The 15,566-nt window shown below is 51.5% G+C and overlaps 2 protein-coding genes across 2 annotated transcripts in view; both read left to right on the plus strand.

Annotated features, from left to right (window-relative positions):
- Positions 1–15,566, plus strand: part of NXF1 (nuclear RNA export factor 1) — a 160,259-nt gene that overhangs the window by 35,608 nt on the left and 109,085 nt on the right. The window lies entirely within an intron of this gene.
- On the plus strand, positions 1,238–3,691 carry CHRM1 (cholinergic receptor muscarinic 1). The gene has a single exon (XM_055581009.1). The coding sequence runs from the start codon at positions 1,279–1,281 to the stop codon at positions 2,659–2,661; it is 1,383 nt and encodes a 460-aa protein (XP_055436984.1). The 5' UTR covers positions 1,238–1,278; the 3' UTR covers positions 2,662–3,691.

Below are 15,566 nucleotides of genomic sequence, written 5' to 3' on the forward strand. Positions count from 1 at the left end.
GCTAAGAGTCATGGCTTTTCTCTCTACCCACCCTTAGTGCCCGGGCTGGACTCCAGCTTCAGGCAGTCTGGGGGATCTTCCTGTTCCCCTTGCTGCCCTCCACTCCGCTGTGGCCTCGCACACTACATCTGTAACCAAACTCCCGCTTATGTGGGAGCTGAGGCCCTCACCTATGCTGCTTGCTTTTACTCCAGATTTTCCATCACCAGGCGAGCGTCTGGGCCTGGCTCTACTTCCCCTGATGACCTCATAAGTATTTGCTCCAGCCCCAAACTGCGCATGCGCTCATGTGCCACGCCCCTTTGCTTGTATCTCTTTCCCCCTCTCTTCTCTGGAGACCCCTGCCCCCCCGCCTTCCCAACACTCCCTATTTCACAGAAGAATCCTGCTGGATCTTCACATACTCTAAGAGTGAGCGAGGGAAGTGGGTTCTGATCACACACCACCCGTGTCACTATGGCCTCGCCACAAAGCCAGCTGGAACCACGGTTGCCTTTGTGAAATGGGGGTCATAAGAGACCTTCCTCCTACAAATGCTAGATATATATATCTATATATAGATATATATATAGATATATATATATATTTGGCTGTGCTGGGTCTTCACTGCAGCTGCACAGGCTTCTCTAGTTGTGGTGCGTGGGCTTAGTGCCCCTCTTCCCCCAGGTATTGAACCCCTGTCCCTTGCATTGGCAGGTGGATTCTTAACCACTGGACCACCAGGGAAGTCTGGAATGTTCAACAATTAAATTAGGTAATTCAATTAAGCGCTTAGCCCTGTGTCTGGCATGTAGTAACTACTCAGAAAATGAAAGCTTTAATAAAATTGACTGAAATGCTTTGAAAATGTGGCAGTCCCATGTACGCCAGTCTCCCCACTCCTGCCGCATGAGTTAAGCTAGACAAGCATTAGCAGCAATTTCCCGATGAGAAAATTGAGTCTCGGAGTCTGAATGGTGAAGCTGGAATGGGGACTCAGATCTCTGGATGCCAAAGCCATCCCCTCCCCCTCAGGCCGCTGGTAAATCCATTGGTGGCTGGGAAAGTGCATTCTAAGTGACCAGACGTGGGCACCAGTGAGGATGGTGTGATGCTGTCTGGCTGCCGCTCTGAGAGGGCAGAGGCTGGGCTCCCAACACCTTCTGCTCCAGGCTCTGGGAGGCGTCCTGCAGCCCAACCCAAGCGCATGTCCTTTCTTTTCAGGTGATGACCGGCCCCTGAGGAAGCCCCGTCCTGTGATTAAAGGAAGGGCTGCCTCCCCTACTCCACCCAGCCACCATGAATACCTCAGCGCCACCTGCCGTCAGCCCCAACATCACTGTCCTGGCACCGGGAAAGGGTCCCTGGCAAGTGGCCTTCATCGGGATCACCACGGGCCTCCTGTCACTGGCCACGGTGACAGGCAACCTGCTGGTGCTCATCTCTTTCAAGGTCAACACGGAGCTCAAGACGGTCAACAACTACTTCCTGCTGAGCCTGGCCTGTGCCGACCTCATCATCGGTACTTTCTCCATGAACCTTTACACCACGTATCTGCTCATGGGCCACTGGGCTCTGGGCACGCTGGCCTGCGACCTCTGGCTGGCCCTGGACTATGTGGCCAGCAACGCCTCGGTCATGAACCTGCTGCTCATCAGCTTTGACCGCTACTTCTCGGTGACCCGGCCCCTGAGCTACCGCGCCAAGCGCACACCCCGCCGGGCCGCCCTGATGATCGGCCTGGCCTGGCTGGTTTCGTTCGTGCTCTGGGCCCCGGCCATCCTCTTCTGGCAGTACCTGGTAGGGGAGCGGACGGTGCTGGCCGGGCAGTGCTACATCCAGTTCCTCTCCCAGCCCATCATCACCTTTGGCACGGCCATGGCCGCCTTCTACCTCCCCGTCACGGTCATGTGCGCCCTCTACTGGCGCATCTACCGGGAGACAGAGAACCGGGCCCGGGAGCTGGCGGCCCTGCAGGGCTCGGAGACGCCGGGGAAGGGGGGCGGCAGCAGCAGCAGCTCAGAGCGGTCCCAGCCGGGGGCCGAAGGCTCCCCAGAGACCCCTCCAGGGCGCTGCTGCCGCTGCTGCCGAACCCCCCGGCTGCTCCAGGCCTACAGCTGGAAGGAGGAAGAGGAGGAGGACGAAGGCTCCATGGAGTCCCTCACGTCCTCGGAGGGTGAGGAGCCTGGCTCCGAGGTGGTGATCAAGATGCCCATGGTGGACCCCGAGGCGCAGGCCCCCGCCAAGCAGCCGCCCCGGAGCTCCCCGAATACGGTCAAGAGGCCGACCCGGAAGGGGCGCGAGCGGGCGGGCAAGGGCCAGAAGCCCCGTGGAAAGGAGCAACTGGCCAAGCGGAAGACCTTCTCGCTGGTCAAGGAGAAGAAGGCGGCTCGGACCCTGAGCGCCATCCTGCTGGCCTTCATCCTCACCTGGACGCCGTACAACATCATGGTGCTGGTGTCCACCTTCTGCAAGGACTGTGTCCCCGAGACCCTGTGGGAGCTGGGCTACTGGCTGTGCTATGTCAACAGCACCATCAACCCCATGTGCTACGCGCTCTGCAACAAGGCCTTCCGGGACACCTTCCGCCTGCTGCTGCTCTGCCGCTGGGACAAGCGTCGCTGGCGCAAGATCCCCAAGCGCCCCGGCTCTGTGCACCGCACCCCCTCCCGCCAGTGCTGATGGCCCTCCCGCCTGCATCCCTCCACCCCGGCGGCCCCCGTAGCAAGCGGGCAGGGGTGGTGACCTCAGACCCAGGGCCCTGCTCGGGGAGGGGAGCCCCCCCAGGCTTCCGGGGACCCTAGGTCACCTTCCTGCACAACCCAGGGAGACCCCACCAACTTTCCAAACTGGGGAACCCGGGGAACTGGTTCTTGTGTTCCCTTCTGGGTGGGAATAGGCTCTTCACCAGGAAGAAAGCCTGGGAGGGGGTATCCGGACTTTGGATTCCTTGTTTGTGTTCAAGCAGGAAGTCCATGCAGAGCCAGTAGAGCGGGCCAGGAGAAAGGAGGTTTAACCAAGCGGTCCTCCTTGGCCCCAGGAGCTGGCCTGGATCGAGTGGGGGATGGCACCCCCTAACACCAACTACTGAGAGAAAAGCTTGGCTCAAGGGAGTATCCCTGCCTCCCAGGCGTCCCCTCCCTCCCCAGGCACAGCGCACTCCGCTGGGCCCTCGAACACTCTCCAAGGTGTCCTTGTGTGGGTCACCCCCAAGGCAAATGTCCAAGCATCAGCGGGACAATGACACCAGAGGGGACCGATGTGGCCAGTAGCCGTCAAGCCCCAAGGCAGCAGGAGGAGGGAGCACCAGGCATCCCGACTGTCCCACTAAGTCATTTCCCTGGGAGTGAGGGGCAGGGGTGCCTGCTGTCCAGCCCCTGCCCTGGAGAAGCCCTCAGACCCTCCCTCCCTGGCTCACAGACACCACCTGGGTAGATCTGCTCCCTCGGATCTAGCCAGGCCTCCCGCATGCTGCCTGCCTCTGCCCCCCACCCCCGCTGGTCTGGCCCAGCACAGGTTCCCTCCTGTGTGCTCGCCCATCTGACCCATGCATGGCCTCCCAGCCACCCTCATCTCCAGGCCCAGCCTGGTCCCAGATGTTCTTTCCTGCCAACCTCAGCAAGTGCTGAGTCTGTGAATAAAGCCACATAACCAGCGGCCACTAAGGGGCCTTCTTCCCTGGGTTAGTTAGCTCTTTTCGTTCCCTCCCTCACACCCCTGCTGGTCGGCCGGCCACACTGTGCAGCTTGCAGGATCTTAGTTACCCTACTACGGATTGAACCTGTGCCCCCTGCAGTGGAAACCCAGAGTCCGAACCACTGGACTGCCAAGGAATTCCTTTAAGGACCTGGTCGTAAGCCAGGACAGGATGGGGCAGGGAGGGTCCAAGGACCGTGAGAAGTGGGTCACTGCCCTGAGGGTGGTCTCAGGAGGAGCAGCACCAAGTGGCTGGATCTACTGAAACCTGTGAACCCAGCACCCAGCGTCTGGCTCAGGTGAGTAAGGCTGTAGTGGGCAGAGCTGGCTACCGGAAGGAGGAGGACCATGAAATAAATTGCCCCTGCCCATAGCCCAGCATATTCTTCAGCAGCTTTGCCATAAGGGGAACTCATCACTCCCCACCCCAGGGAGAAAAGAAATGCTCCAAAGCCCCATTTACAGATGGGAAGACTGGGGCCCAGTGACCCACAAAGACCTTTCAGGGTTACCCCCAAAGCAACACTTTGGGGGTAACTGCCTGGCTTCCAGGCAGTTCACAGCCTCCCAAAGCATTCCACAAAGATGCCCCTCAGGCACTTCTTCACTGGTGAGGGGGCCCCCAAAGCCTAAACCCTAGCGAGGTTAATCCCACAGCGCAGAGCAGCGGCTCTCTGGTTGTCACCGGCATCCTCAAAACCACCGTTAGATTCAGTCATTCACTAGGACACAACTCAGCAAAGCTGTTATCTTCATGGTTATAATTATTACTGTGAAAGGATGCAAAGTCAGCAAAGCATAAAAGTGCACAGGCAGAGTCCAGGAGAGACCAGCTGCCAGCTTCCGCTGACCTCTCCCAGTGGAGTCATGGGGACAGCACTTAATTCTCCCAGCAACAATGAGTCGCCACCCCAGAAACACAGTTTCCAGCTGCATGAAGCACTGCCAGCCAGGAAGTTCGGCCAAGTCTTGGTGTCTGGTGTTTCATGGAGGCTACTGACCACCCACATGGCTGACCTTAGTTACTTAGTCTCCAGCCCCTTCAGAGGCTATCCAAAGAGGCCCCTGGCTCCCAGATAAGCAAAAATACTCTTATCAAACAGGATATTCCAAGGGTTTAGGGGCTATCTCCCAGGAGCCAGGCAAACCTTTCTTTGGAGTGTGCGAGGTTTGGACAGCCCAGACGCTGGATTGAAAGCTGAGTTAACCCTTTAGTGCACAGTGGTCCTGACCAGTAGCATCAGTATCACCCAGGAACTTGTTAGACATATAAGCTCTTGGGGTTACCCCAGATTTACTGAATCAGAAACTCTAGGGGTATAGCCCAGCCATGTCTCAATAAGCTGACCAGGTGATTGTGACACAGGTTAAAGTCTGAGAAATTCTGACCTAGAGGAATAAGTCATGTACAGATGTGAAAGTTGGACCATAAGAAAAGCTGAGTGCCAAAGAATTGATGCTTTCAAACTGTGGTGCTGGAGATGACTCTTGAGAGTCCCTTGGACAGAAAAGAAATCAAACCAGTCAATCCTAAAGGAAATCAAACCTGAATATTCATTGGAAGGACTCATGCTGATGTTGAAGCTCCAATACTCTGGCCACCTGATGCAAAGAGCTAACTCTTTGGAAAAGACCCTGATGCTGGGAAAGATTGAGGGCAGGAGGAGAAGGAGGAGACAGAGGATGAGATGGTTGGATGGCATCATTGACTCAATGGACATGAATTTGAGCAAACTCCCAGAGATGGTGAAGGACAGGGAAGCCTGGCGAGCTGCCGTCCATGGGGTCACAAAGGGTCAGACATGACTTAGTGACTGGACAACAAGACAAATGAAGTCCTAGGTGGGGCTAATCCCTTACAGAGAGAGAGAGAGTGAAGATTCACCCAATATACAGCTGGCAGGACTCCAAGAACCCTTTGAAAAGGAAGCTTCCAATACTATGGGCAGGGAAATCCACTCAAGAGGTGACAGGACAGGCTGGCCAGAGGCTAGCAGGCACACAGCACTGTAGAGAATGACCATAGGACACAAAAGCCCCTCCTCCTCTCCCACAGCACAGCTTCCTGGGTTGTCAGCTCAAGACCCTGAGAAGGTCCCTCCCTGACCACCACCCACCACTTAGGCTTGAGCACCCTTTAGGTTAAATGCCCTGCCCTGTGTCAAAGGCAGTGGTCCCAGGAAGCGGGGAGGTCCTGAAGAAGCCAAGCAGTGTTGGTAGAGCAGGGGTGTCGGAATCAGACTGGCCTGACCTCTACTAGAGGCCAGGAGTGGAGAGGTCAAAGCTGGTATTCAGATGATGAATGGGGCTGGCAGGTCACAGGTCAATGTGTCCTTTGTCCCAGGCACAGGTCCTACCTGCCCATGCTCCCTCCCCTCAGGCATGTCTCTTAATCCTGTCCCCCCCCCACCCACCCATGCCACATGGCTTTCTGAATCTTAGTTCCCAGATCAGGGATCTAACCTGGCCCCCTGCAGTGGAAGCAGAGTCCTAGCCACTGGAGCACCAGGAAATTATCCCCTCCCCTCAGGCATGTCTCTTATTTCCAGTGTCCTCAGCTCTGAAAGGGGAATTAACCCTGCAGAAGTCTTAAGAGGATGAGATGAGCTGTAGGAAAAGCACCTAAATGCCTCTACAGGCAATGTTACCGCAGCACCAGCCGGCTCCTCAGGTGAAAGGCCAGACACCCAGCCCACGTTCAGCCCCACACCTTTCCCCATTCCTCCAGCCTGGGCTTCAAAAAGAGTTCGGAGTCCCATTCCACCAGCCAAGGGAGAAGAAACAGGGCTTGGAGAAACGAATAGGGGCGCCCGGCACGCCTGGGTGGGGGAAGGTGTGCAATCCGGGAAGACTTCCCGGAGATGAGGTCTGAGCTCTGAAAGCCTTGGAAGCAAGATTCCTGCAGCTCCCGCTGCCGGACGACGGACGGAGGAGGCGGGAAGGGCTTGAGTCCTCCGGCCCTGGCTGGACATGGCCTCTCCCTCCTCCCCAAACGCAGCACCCCTTCCTGCTCTGAGGGAGTCCTCGCTCCAGAAACAAGGGCGTTTTGTGCCCCAGCAGGAAGCAGGGGAAGAATGGAATGCCTTTGTGAACGCCACCTCCTCTAGGCTGGAGCAGACCTAGAGAAGGGGGAGAGTTAGGACCGTTTCTCCTCCCGCTGGCCCCCGCCCCTCCGTTCCCATCGTGTCACTTTAGCGCCATCTGCAGGAATAGCCGAGGAATAGCCCTGCCAAGAAAAAGGTACTTCAAACCCGGGTTGGACTGCTTCTCAGAGAAAAGGCTGCTGCTGCTGCTGCTAAGTCGCTTCAGTCGTGTCCGACTCTGTGCGACTCCATAGACTGCAGCCCACCAGGCTCCTCTGCCCCTGGGATTCTCCAGGCAAGAATACTGGAGTGGGTTGCCATTTCCTTCTCCAATGCATGAAAGTGAAAGTGAAGTCGCTGAGTCGTTTCCGACTCTTCCAGACCCCATGGACTGTAGCCTACCAGGCTCCTCCGTCCATGGGATTTTCCAGGCAAGAGTACTGGAGCGGGTTGCCATTTCCTTCTCCAATGCATGAAAGTGAAAGTGAAGTCGCTGAGTCGTTTCCGACTCTTCCAGACCCCATGGACTGTAGCCTACCAGGCTCCTCCGTCCATGGGATTTTCCAGGTAAGAGTACTGGAGCGGGTTGCCATTGCCTTCTCCACAGAGAATAGGACCACAGGACAAAAGACAGACTAGATGGTCTTGGCCGTCTCAGCGCCTGCCCCCACCCCTCAGCAGGAAACCTAGGTCCCCAAAGAGTCAGCTCACTTGGCTGATACTACTTCGAGGCAGGCCCTGCCTACCTTTCTCCAGCAGAGCAACTTCCCCAGACAACTTGGAGCTGAATGAGAGGCAACGTGGCATCTAGGGACAAGATCACATTCTCCCAGGCCTCCCGCAGGCTTTTGGAATCCTGAGATTCCTTTTTTGGAGACTGGTTCTGATTTTACAGAACTGATGCTGACCCATCTGGAAATTCCGACAGGTAGTTGCTCACCTGTATAGCACAGAAACCTTATGAACAGCAGGTGTCCCACACTAGCCTCTAGGCTCCATGGAGTTCGAGAAGTCTCCGGTGGCTCAGACAGCAAAGAATTTGCTTGCTGTGCAGGAGACCTGAGTTCGATCCCTCGGTTGGGAAGATCCCCTGGAAAAAGGAATAGTACCCACTCCAGTATTCTTGCCTGTAGAATTCCATGGACAGAGGAGACTGGCAGGCAGTCCATGGGGCTGCAGTCCATGGGGTCACAAAGAGTTGGACATGATTGAGTGACTGTCACTTTGGGGGCTTCCCTGGTGACTCAGACGGTGAATAATCTGCCTGCAATGCAGAAGACTCGGGTTCAATCCCTGGGTCAGGAAGATGCCCTGGAGAAGGAAATGACAACCCACTCCAGTATTCTTGCCTGTAGAATTCCATGGACAGAGGAGCCTGGCGGGCTGCAGTCCATAGGGTCACACAGAGTCGGACACGACTGATTGATTAGCACTTTGTTCTTAGGGTCTTTGGTGACACACACAAACTGCATAACCCCAGGAATCAGACTGTCACGCAGAGTAGTTCTGAAAAATGTTCTTACTTGTCCCTCCCAGCCCGTATACTTTCCCTGCCTCCCAGCTCCAGAAATCCCTCTTGGTATTCCTGACCCGACTAGCACCACCATTCATGCAGTGCTCAACCTAGAAATCAGGGAATAGCCTTAGATTCCTCTTTCTCACTCCCTGTACCCTGTTGGTCTACTCACCACCCCCACCCTGAATAGTTCCCAAATTCCGTTTTCTCCATCCCTCCCTCCTCCCGCCTCCATCACTATCCTAATGAAGACCTCTTGCCTGAAACGTTAAAATAATCCCTTTAAAAAACACTCCTGAATTCAGGAGTGAGCAAATTTTTTTCCATAAAAGGCCAGATAGGGACTTCCTTAGTGGTCCAGTGGCTACTCCATGCTCCCAGTCCACTCCATGCTCCCAGAGCAGAGAGGCCAGATTCCATCCCTGGTCAAAGAACTAGATCCCACACGTTGCAACTAAAGATCCGGTGTGCTGCAACTAAAACCTGGCACAGCCAAATAAATAAATATTTTAATAACTAAATAAAAGGGTTTGTTTGTTTTTTTTCTTGAAGCTAGATATGAGACTCTGTGAGCCAAGAGGGCGCTTCCCCCATGACTCAGCAGTAAAGAAACTTCCTGTAATGCAGGAGACCAGGGGTTCAGTCCCTGGGTTGGGAAGATCCCCTGGAGGAGGATGTGGCAACCCACTCCAGTACTCTTGCATGGAGAATCCCATGGACTGAGGAGCCTGGGGGCTACAATCCATAGGGTCGCAAAGTCAGACACGACTGAAGTGACTGAGCACACCACGCATGCACAAGCCAAGAGGCAAACTGAAGAATATTTTTTAGGTTCTTATATATTATACAGTCTCTGTCACAACTGTCCAGCTCTGCCACTGGGGTCAAAAGCATCTGTGAACACCGCATACGTAGATGAACATGACTGTGTTCCAATAAAACCTGACTTGAATTTTTCACTGAGATTTGCATTGCATATAGTTTTCCTATGTCACAAAATGTTATTTTTCTTTTGATTTTCTTTTGATTTAAAAATGCAAAATCCATTCTTAGCTCACAGTGGTACAGACCCACAGGCCATAATTTGCCAGCCGAGGTGTAAATCAGTCCCACCCCGCTCCATTCACCCTGCTTCAGCCAAAGGGCTTTTGCCAAAACACAGATCTGATGCTATCAATTCCTTGCTAACAACTAGGCAATAACCACATGAGATTAAAAAGCAAGCCACATAGCCTCCAATAACCTTAACATTCAGATCCGCTTCCTTCATTCTGCCTCTTTTGTCTGTGACTCCTCCCCACACAGCCCATACTCCCAGCCACTGAGATTCTCCTAGTCCTCACACAGGCCTCAAGCTCATTCCAAGTGTTTACTCTTCTGCTTGGAATATTCTCACCCTAAAAAGGAAAAAGTTCTGTTTCCTGTATTCTCCACTTACAAAACTTCTGACATTAAATCTATGGCTTTTGTTTTTCTTTCCCCATACCAACCAATTCTCCAACATGAGCTGGTGGTGTCCTGTGATTCAGTTTTGAAAGTATATACCTGAAATTAATATCAGATCCTACAAGTTAAGGACTCAGTCTCACAAGATGGCCCACCTTTCAGACACCAGTCCCGAGTAAGGGGTCCCCAGCTTACCCATACCTCTCTCTGATTTGACTACAAATTGGGGGTTCCCATGACTCCAACTCAGGTTTAATAATTTGCTATAAGAGTTCACAGGACTCAGGGAAAGACTTATATTTTCCAGTTATATAATAAAGGATATGGTAAAGGATACAAATGAGGAGCCAGATGAAGAGTTTCAAAGGGTGAGATCCAGAGGGTCCCAAGCAAAGGAGCATCCGTATCCATGGAGCTGGGAGGCCCCACCCTCCCAGCACGTGGACGTGTTCACCAACCCAGAAGCTCTATGAACCGCAAGTTTTAGGGACTTTTATGGAGGCTTTCATAAAAGCTATGACAAACCTAGACAGCATATTAAAAAGTAGAGACATCACTTTGTTGACAAAGGTCTGTATAGTCAAAGCTATGATTTTTGCAGTAGTCCTGTACGGATGTGAGAACTGGACCATAAAGAAGGCTAAATGCCAAAGAATGGATGCTTTTGAACTGTGGTGTGGAGAAGACACTCGAGAATCCCTTGGACTGCAAAGAGATCAAGCCAGTCAATTCTAAAGGAAATCAGTCCTGAATATTCATTGGAAGGACTGATGCTGAAGCTGAATACTTTCCAGTACTTTGGCCACCTGATGCAAAGAGCCAACTCATTGGAAAAGACTCAGATGCTGGGAAAGATTGAAGGCAAAAGGAGAAGGGGGTGACAAAGGATGAGATGGTTAAATAGCATCACCAACTCAATGGACATGGATTTGAGCAAACTCCAGAAGATAGTGGAGGACAGAGGTGCCTGGCGTCTGTCAGGGTTGAAAAGAGTCGGACACCACTTAGTGACTGAATAACAGTGACATGGAGGCTTCACCATGTGTGTGTTAGTCATTCAGTTGTGTCTGACTCTTTGCATCCCTGTGGACTATAGCCTGCTTCAGTCTGCTCTGTCCGTGAGATTCTCCAGGCAAGAATACTGAAATAGGTTGCCATTTGCTTCTCCAGGGGATATTCCTAACCCAGGGATCAAACCTGGTCTCTCGTGCTGGAGGTAGATTCTTTACCATCTGAGCCACCAGGGAAGCCAATTATTAATTAACTCAATCTCTAGCCCCTCTCCCCTCCCTGGTGGATGAGGGGTGGGGCTGAAAGTTCCAAGCATCTAATCATTGCTTGGTCTTTCTGATGAGCAGCCTCCATTCTGGAGCTATTCAGAAGCCTAGGAAGAGTCACTTTGTGAGAACAAAAGACATTACCTCCTTGTCACCCAGGAAACTCTAAGGGATTTAGGAGATCTGTGTCGGTGATGGTATAGTTGCTAAATCATGTCGGACTCTTTTGAGACCCCATGGACTGTAGCCGACCCCATGGATTGTCTCCTGTCCATGGAACTCTCCAGGCAAGAACACTGGAGTGGGTTGCCATTTCCTTCTCCAGGGGATCTTCCCAACCCAAGGATTGAACCTGGGTCTACCTGCATTGCAGGTGGATTCCTTACTGACTAAGCCACAAGGGAAGCCAAGGGTCAAAAACCAAATACTGGAACAAAAGATGCTCCGACTCACCCCTGGAGATTGAGTTAATCAATGATCAATCACACCAGCTGGGTGAAGCCTCCATATTGTTCAGGCACTAAATTACAGAAAGTTACATGGCCAGGGACCCAGGGTTTGTGAACCTGAACAGATCGCTTTATTTTTCCAATCCCCAGACTCTTCATCTGTTAAGAGAGAACAATCATGCTGAGCCCGTCACAAATGAAACACTCAGAAAGCACTGGCTTCCTTCCCCACCCACTGCAGCAGGTAAAAGCATTTCACTTGTCCTTTCTCCTGCTTCTCTGCCTCTGCCCAGCCAAGTAGGGGGAAGTAGGGTGGCATGTGTTAGACCACAGCCCCTCCGTGCCTAAAGGACTGGCACATTGTCTGTGACATGGTAGACAACAAACCATCGTTATGATATTACATTTTTTGCTTATTAGTATATTTTGCCTTAGATGACTGGGAACCAGGCGGGAAGCCCATAGGTTTCTCTGACTATTACCATTCTTCCCTCTGCTGGCATGTGGACAAACTGTCTTTTTGTTATTGATGTTCAATGTTATTGTCCCCATCTGTGATATAATAAGAAATATATATATTTGGTCTTTGTACCCAGTTGCTGACACAGAGCTTCTAAAACCCTTGGAATTTCCCGAGCTGTAGATGTGAGGGGAGCATCTTTTGTTATTCACCAGGATCCCATTTCAACCTTACCTGAGTTTGTGCCAGTGAGGGGCCCCTAGGGAGGCCTGAAATAACTTCAGGACAAGGACTGTTGACCAGAGGAATCCCCTGTGTGAAAAGAGGGTTGGAACTTTCAGCCCCACCTCTTACCTCTGGGAAGGGAAGAGAGGCTAATTGCTAATGGGCAATGACCTCCTGAGCCACACCTGTTCAATGGAACCTCCATAAAAACCTCTGAACAGTGGAGTTCAAAGATTCCAGGTCAGTGCACACAGCAAGGTGTGGGGAGGGTGATTCACCCCCCCGGAGAGGTCAAGGAAGCTCCTCACGCCTTCCCTCCCCCATACCTTGCTCTGTGCATCTCTTATATTTGCCTGTTATTGTGCTCAGTTGCTCAGTCGTGTCCAACTCCTTGCGACCCATGACTGTAGCCCGACAGGCTCCTCTGTCCATGGGGATTCTCCAACCAAGAATACTGGAGTGGGTTGCCATTTTCTTCTCCAGGATCTTCCCAACCCAGGCATCGAACCCAGGTCTCCCGCATTGCAGGCAGATTCCTTACCATCTGAGCCACCAGGGAAGCCTGTTCCTGAGTTGTACCCTTTCTAATAAACTGGTACATGTGCGTGTATGCATGCCCAGTCCCTCAGTGGTGTCCGCTCTTTTGCGACCCTATGGATTATAACCCATCAGGCTCCTCTGTCCCAAGGGTTTCCCAGGCAAGAATCCTGGAGTGGGTTGCTATTTCCTTCTCCAGAGGATCTTCCCAACCTAAGGATCTAACCCACGTCTCCTGCATTGGCAGGCAGATTTTTTACCATGTGAGCCACCAAGGAAGCCCAATAAAGTGGTAGTACTAAGTAAAGTTCTTTGCTGAGTTGAGTGGTCTCTAGTTGTCCTAAAGAATAATTGGGGAACTTCCTTGGAGGTCCTGGAACTTCCTTGGAAGTTAAGACTTGGCGCTTCCATTGCAGGAGGCATGGGTTCAATCCCCGTTACAGGAACTAAGATCCCTCATGCCACACGGCACAACCAAACTAAGATTTTAAAAAAGAGAGAGAATAACTGAATCTGAGGAAGGAGTTGTGGGAACACTGAATTTATAATACCTATGACAATCTGGGACTTGCAACTAGAACCTCAAATGGGGCCAAGTCTTGGGGGAAGAAGCACTTAACTCATGTTGTCTGTGCTAATTCATGGTAGATAGTGTCAGAAGTGAATTGAATTGTAGGACTTCCCCATCCCCCACCAGTTAGTGTCCAGAGAATCAGAGAATTCGTTGGAGTGAGGGGGAAAAAAAAAAAACACACACTAACACATACACACACACACACACACACACACACACACACGCACGCACGGTGTCAGAAGTGTTGTGGGTAAAAACAGTTCAGACTATATCACAGATGAGGAAACTGAGGTTTAGTCCAGAGTAGACCAAGGAGTGCATCCCCAGATGATCTTCAAACCCATCCTCTCCACCTCTTGACCCTGGCTGCCACTACACCTCGGTGACTCCCCCAGCTTATCAGTGCCTGATCTCTTCAGCCCCAGGGGCCTCACTCTCCACACCCAAAGTCCTCAGCTGCTCCTTCTTCCAGAGCTTAACCTCCAACATCCTCACTCCCACTCCCCACCCACAACAAGCCCTGTACTTTTTCTCTCAGTCTTCTCCCTGCCATGGCTTTCTCCTTAAACCACGCCCTCTTCCATCCACTCCACAAATATCCATGATCCCTGAGCCCCTTGCTTCCCCTGCAAACTCACCACCCTGGACCAACCCTACCAACCATCCATTTCCTCTGGTCCTACACAGAGGCAGTCAGTCACTGCTGGAAAAAAGTCCTGCCACCTTGCAGATTAGGGTTTCCCAGGTGGCACAGTGGGCTTCCCTGGTGGCTCAGATGGTAAAGAATCTGTCAATGCAGGAGACTCAGGTTCATTCCCTGGGTTGAAAAGATCCCCTGGAGAAGGCAATGGCAACCCACTCCAGTATTCTTAACTGGAGAATCGCATGGATAGAGGAGCCTGGTGGGCTACAATCCATGGGGTTGCAAAGAATTGGATACAACTGAGCACACACACGCACATCCACACACCTTGCAGATTGGCACCAGAACCAATTCAGGGTTCCTGACCGCAGCCCATGGGCCTCATGGCACCATCTAATCACCCTACTACTTGCCCTCTGGTCAGCTCCCTTGCTTTATTCCCAAAGGCGCTCTCAGCTTTCCCCTGTCTCCTCATGACGCCTACTCTCCTCGCTCACAAGAGACCTTGCCTCCTGTGTGTTCATTTAAATGCGCTAAGATTCAAACTCTTTGTTTAAGAAATCACGCAGTCACTGCGGCAATTATTTCACCTCCTGCACGTGAGAGAAGAGACATGTGCCAGTGCCCCCCTTCTGGTTTCACACACGCACTCGCACACACACACACACACAAAGCTCACAGGTATTTATACCTTTTAGAAAACAGAGATGTGAATTTAAATATTATTGCCAGGGCAACGCATTATTAAAGAAGACAAGCAATCAGAATCACAAGCTTTTTAAAAGTTAAAGGTTACTTTCATAAGACAAAGCGACAGCCTCTTAAATGTTATTGTCTGACAAAACTCCCTGGTTAGAAATAACATTTGCAAGGATGGTTTTATGATGCAGAAAAGACTCTGCTTTTATTTCTGCTGCTTCAGAAGAAGAGGGAACATCATTTCCTGATCATACTGAGATTTCTTTTCTTTTCTTTTCTTTTTTCTGCCACCATGTTAAGTGGTCTGGAGCTTTCAAGGCCAAGCACTGAAATTCCATGACTTAGCACCAAGAGAAACAAAGGCAGGTCTGAAGTGGGCTTGAGAGGGTAACAGGCAGGAAGGCCAGGGGTCTCCAAATGGAGGAAATAGGGTGCAAGTGTCAGACATTTTTTATCTCTCTCTTAAGCAGCAGGAGGAAACAAACTAGTGATATATGTTTTCCCCTTCTCTATACAGATATAAGAGGTTTCTCTTAAAATTTTGTGTTGCCATAATGATACCTGGTTCCACCTGAACTTAACTTTTCTCAAACCTTGAACTAACCAATGCATTTTTCTTATGGAAATATTTGTCTTAAGCTATGTTAATGTGCTATGCATTTACCCTAGATTCTGTCTTCAAGTGGGTTCCGCCTAAAGGCTCAGAACCAACTTGACAAACCAGTATGTTATACTCATACACTGTTCTCCTAATCTATGTTAGTGAAACTATATATTTGTATGGAAATCTACCTTTCTACAAGATTCATGTCAATCGTTTTATGGCCTGGGATGACTCACCTGGTGCCATTTTCTGAGTTTTGAGACATTTCCTTTCTTTAACTAGCAGACTGCTAGTAGCTATATAACATCTGGCTAAAGACTAGCAGTGGGGTACTCTTTCTGCCCCCTTCTAATGTCTATGTCGGAAGCTTTCCCTATC

This window comes from Bubalus kerabau, chromosome 5, assembly GCF_029407905.1.
Source record: "Bubalus kerabau isolate K-KA32 ecotype Philippines breed swamp buffalo chromosome 5, PCC_UOA_SB_1v2, whole genome shotgun sequence".
NCBI lineage: Eukaryota > Metazoa > Chordata > Mammalia > Artiodactyla > Bovidae > Bubalus > Bubalus kerabau.

Excerpts from the sequence above, each read along its gene's own strand:
- CHRM1 (XM_055581009.1), top strand. The coding sequence starts at position 1,279 with ATGAATACCTCAGCGCCACCTGCCGTCAGCCCCAACATCACTGTCCTG.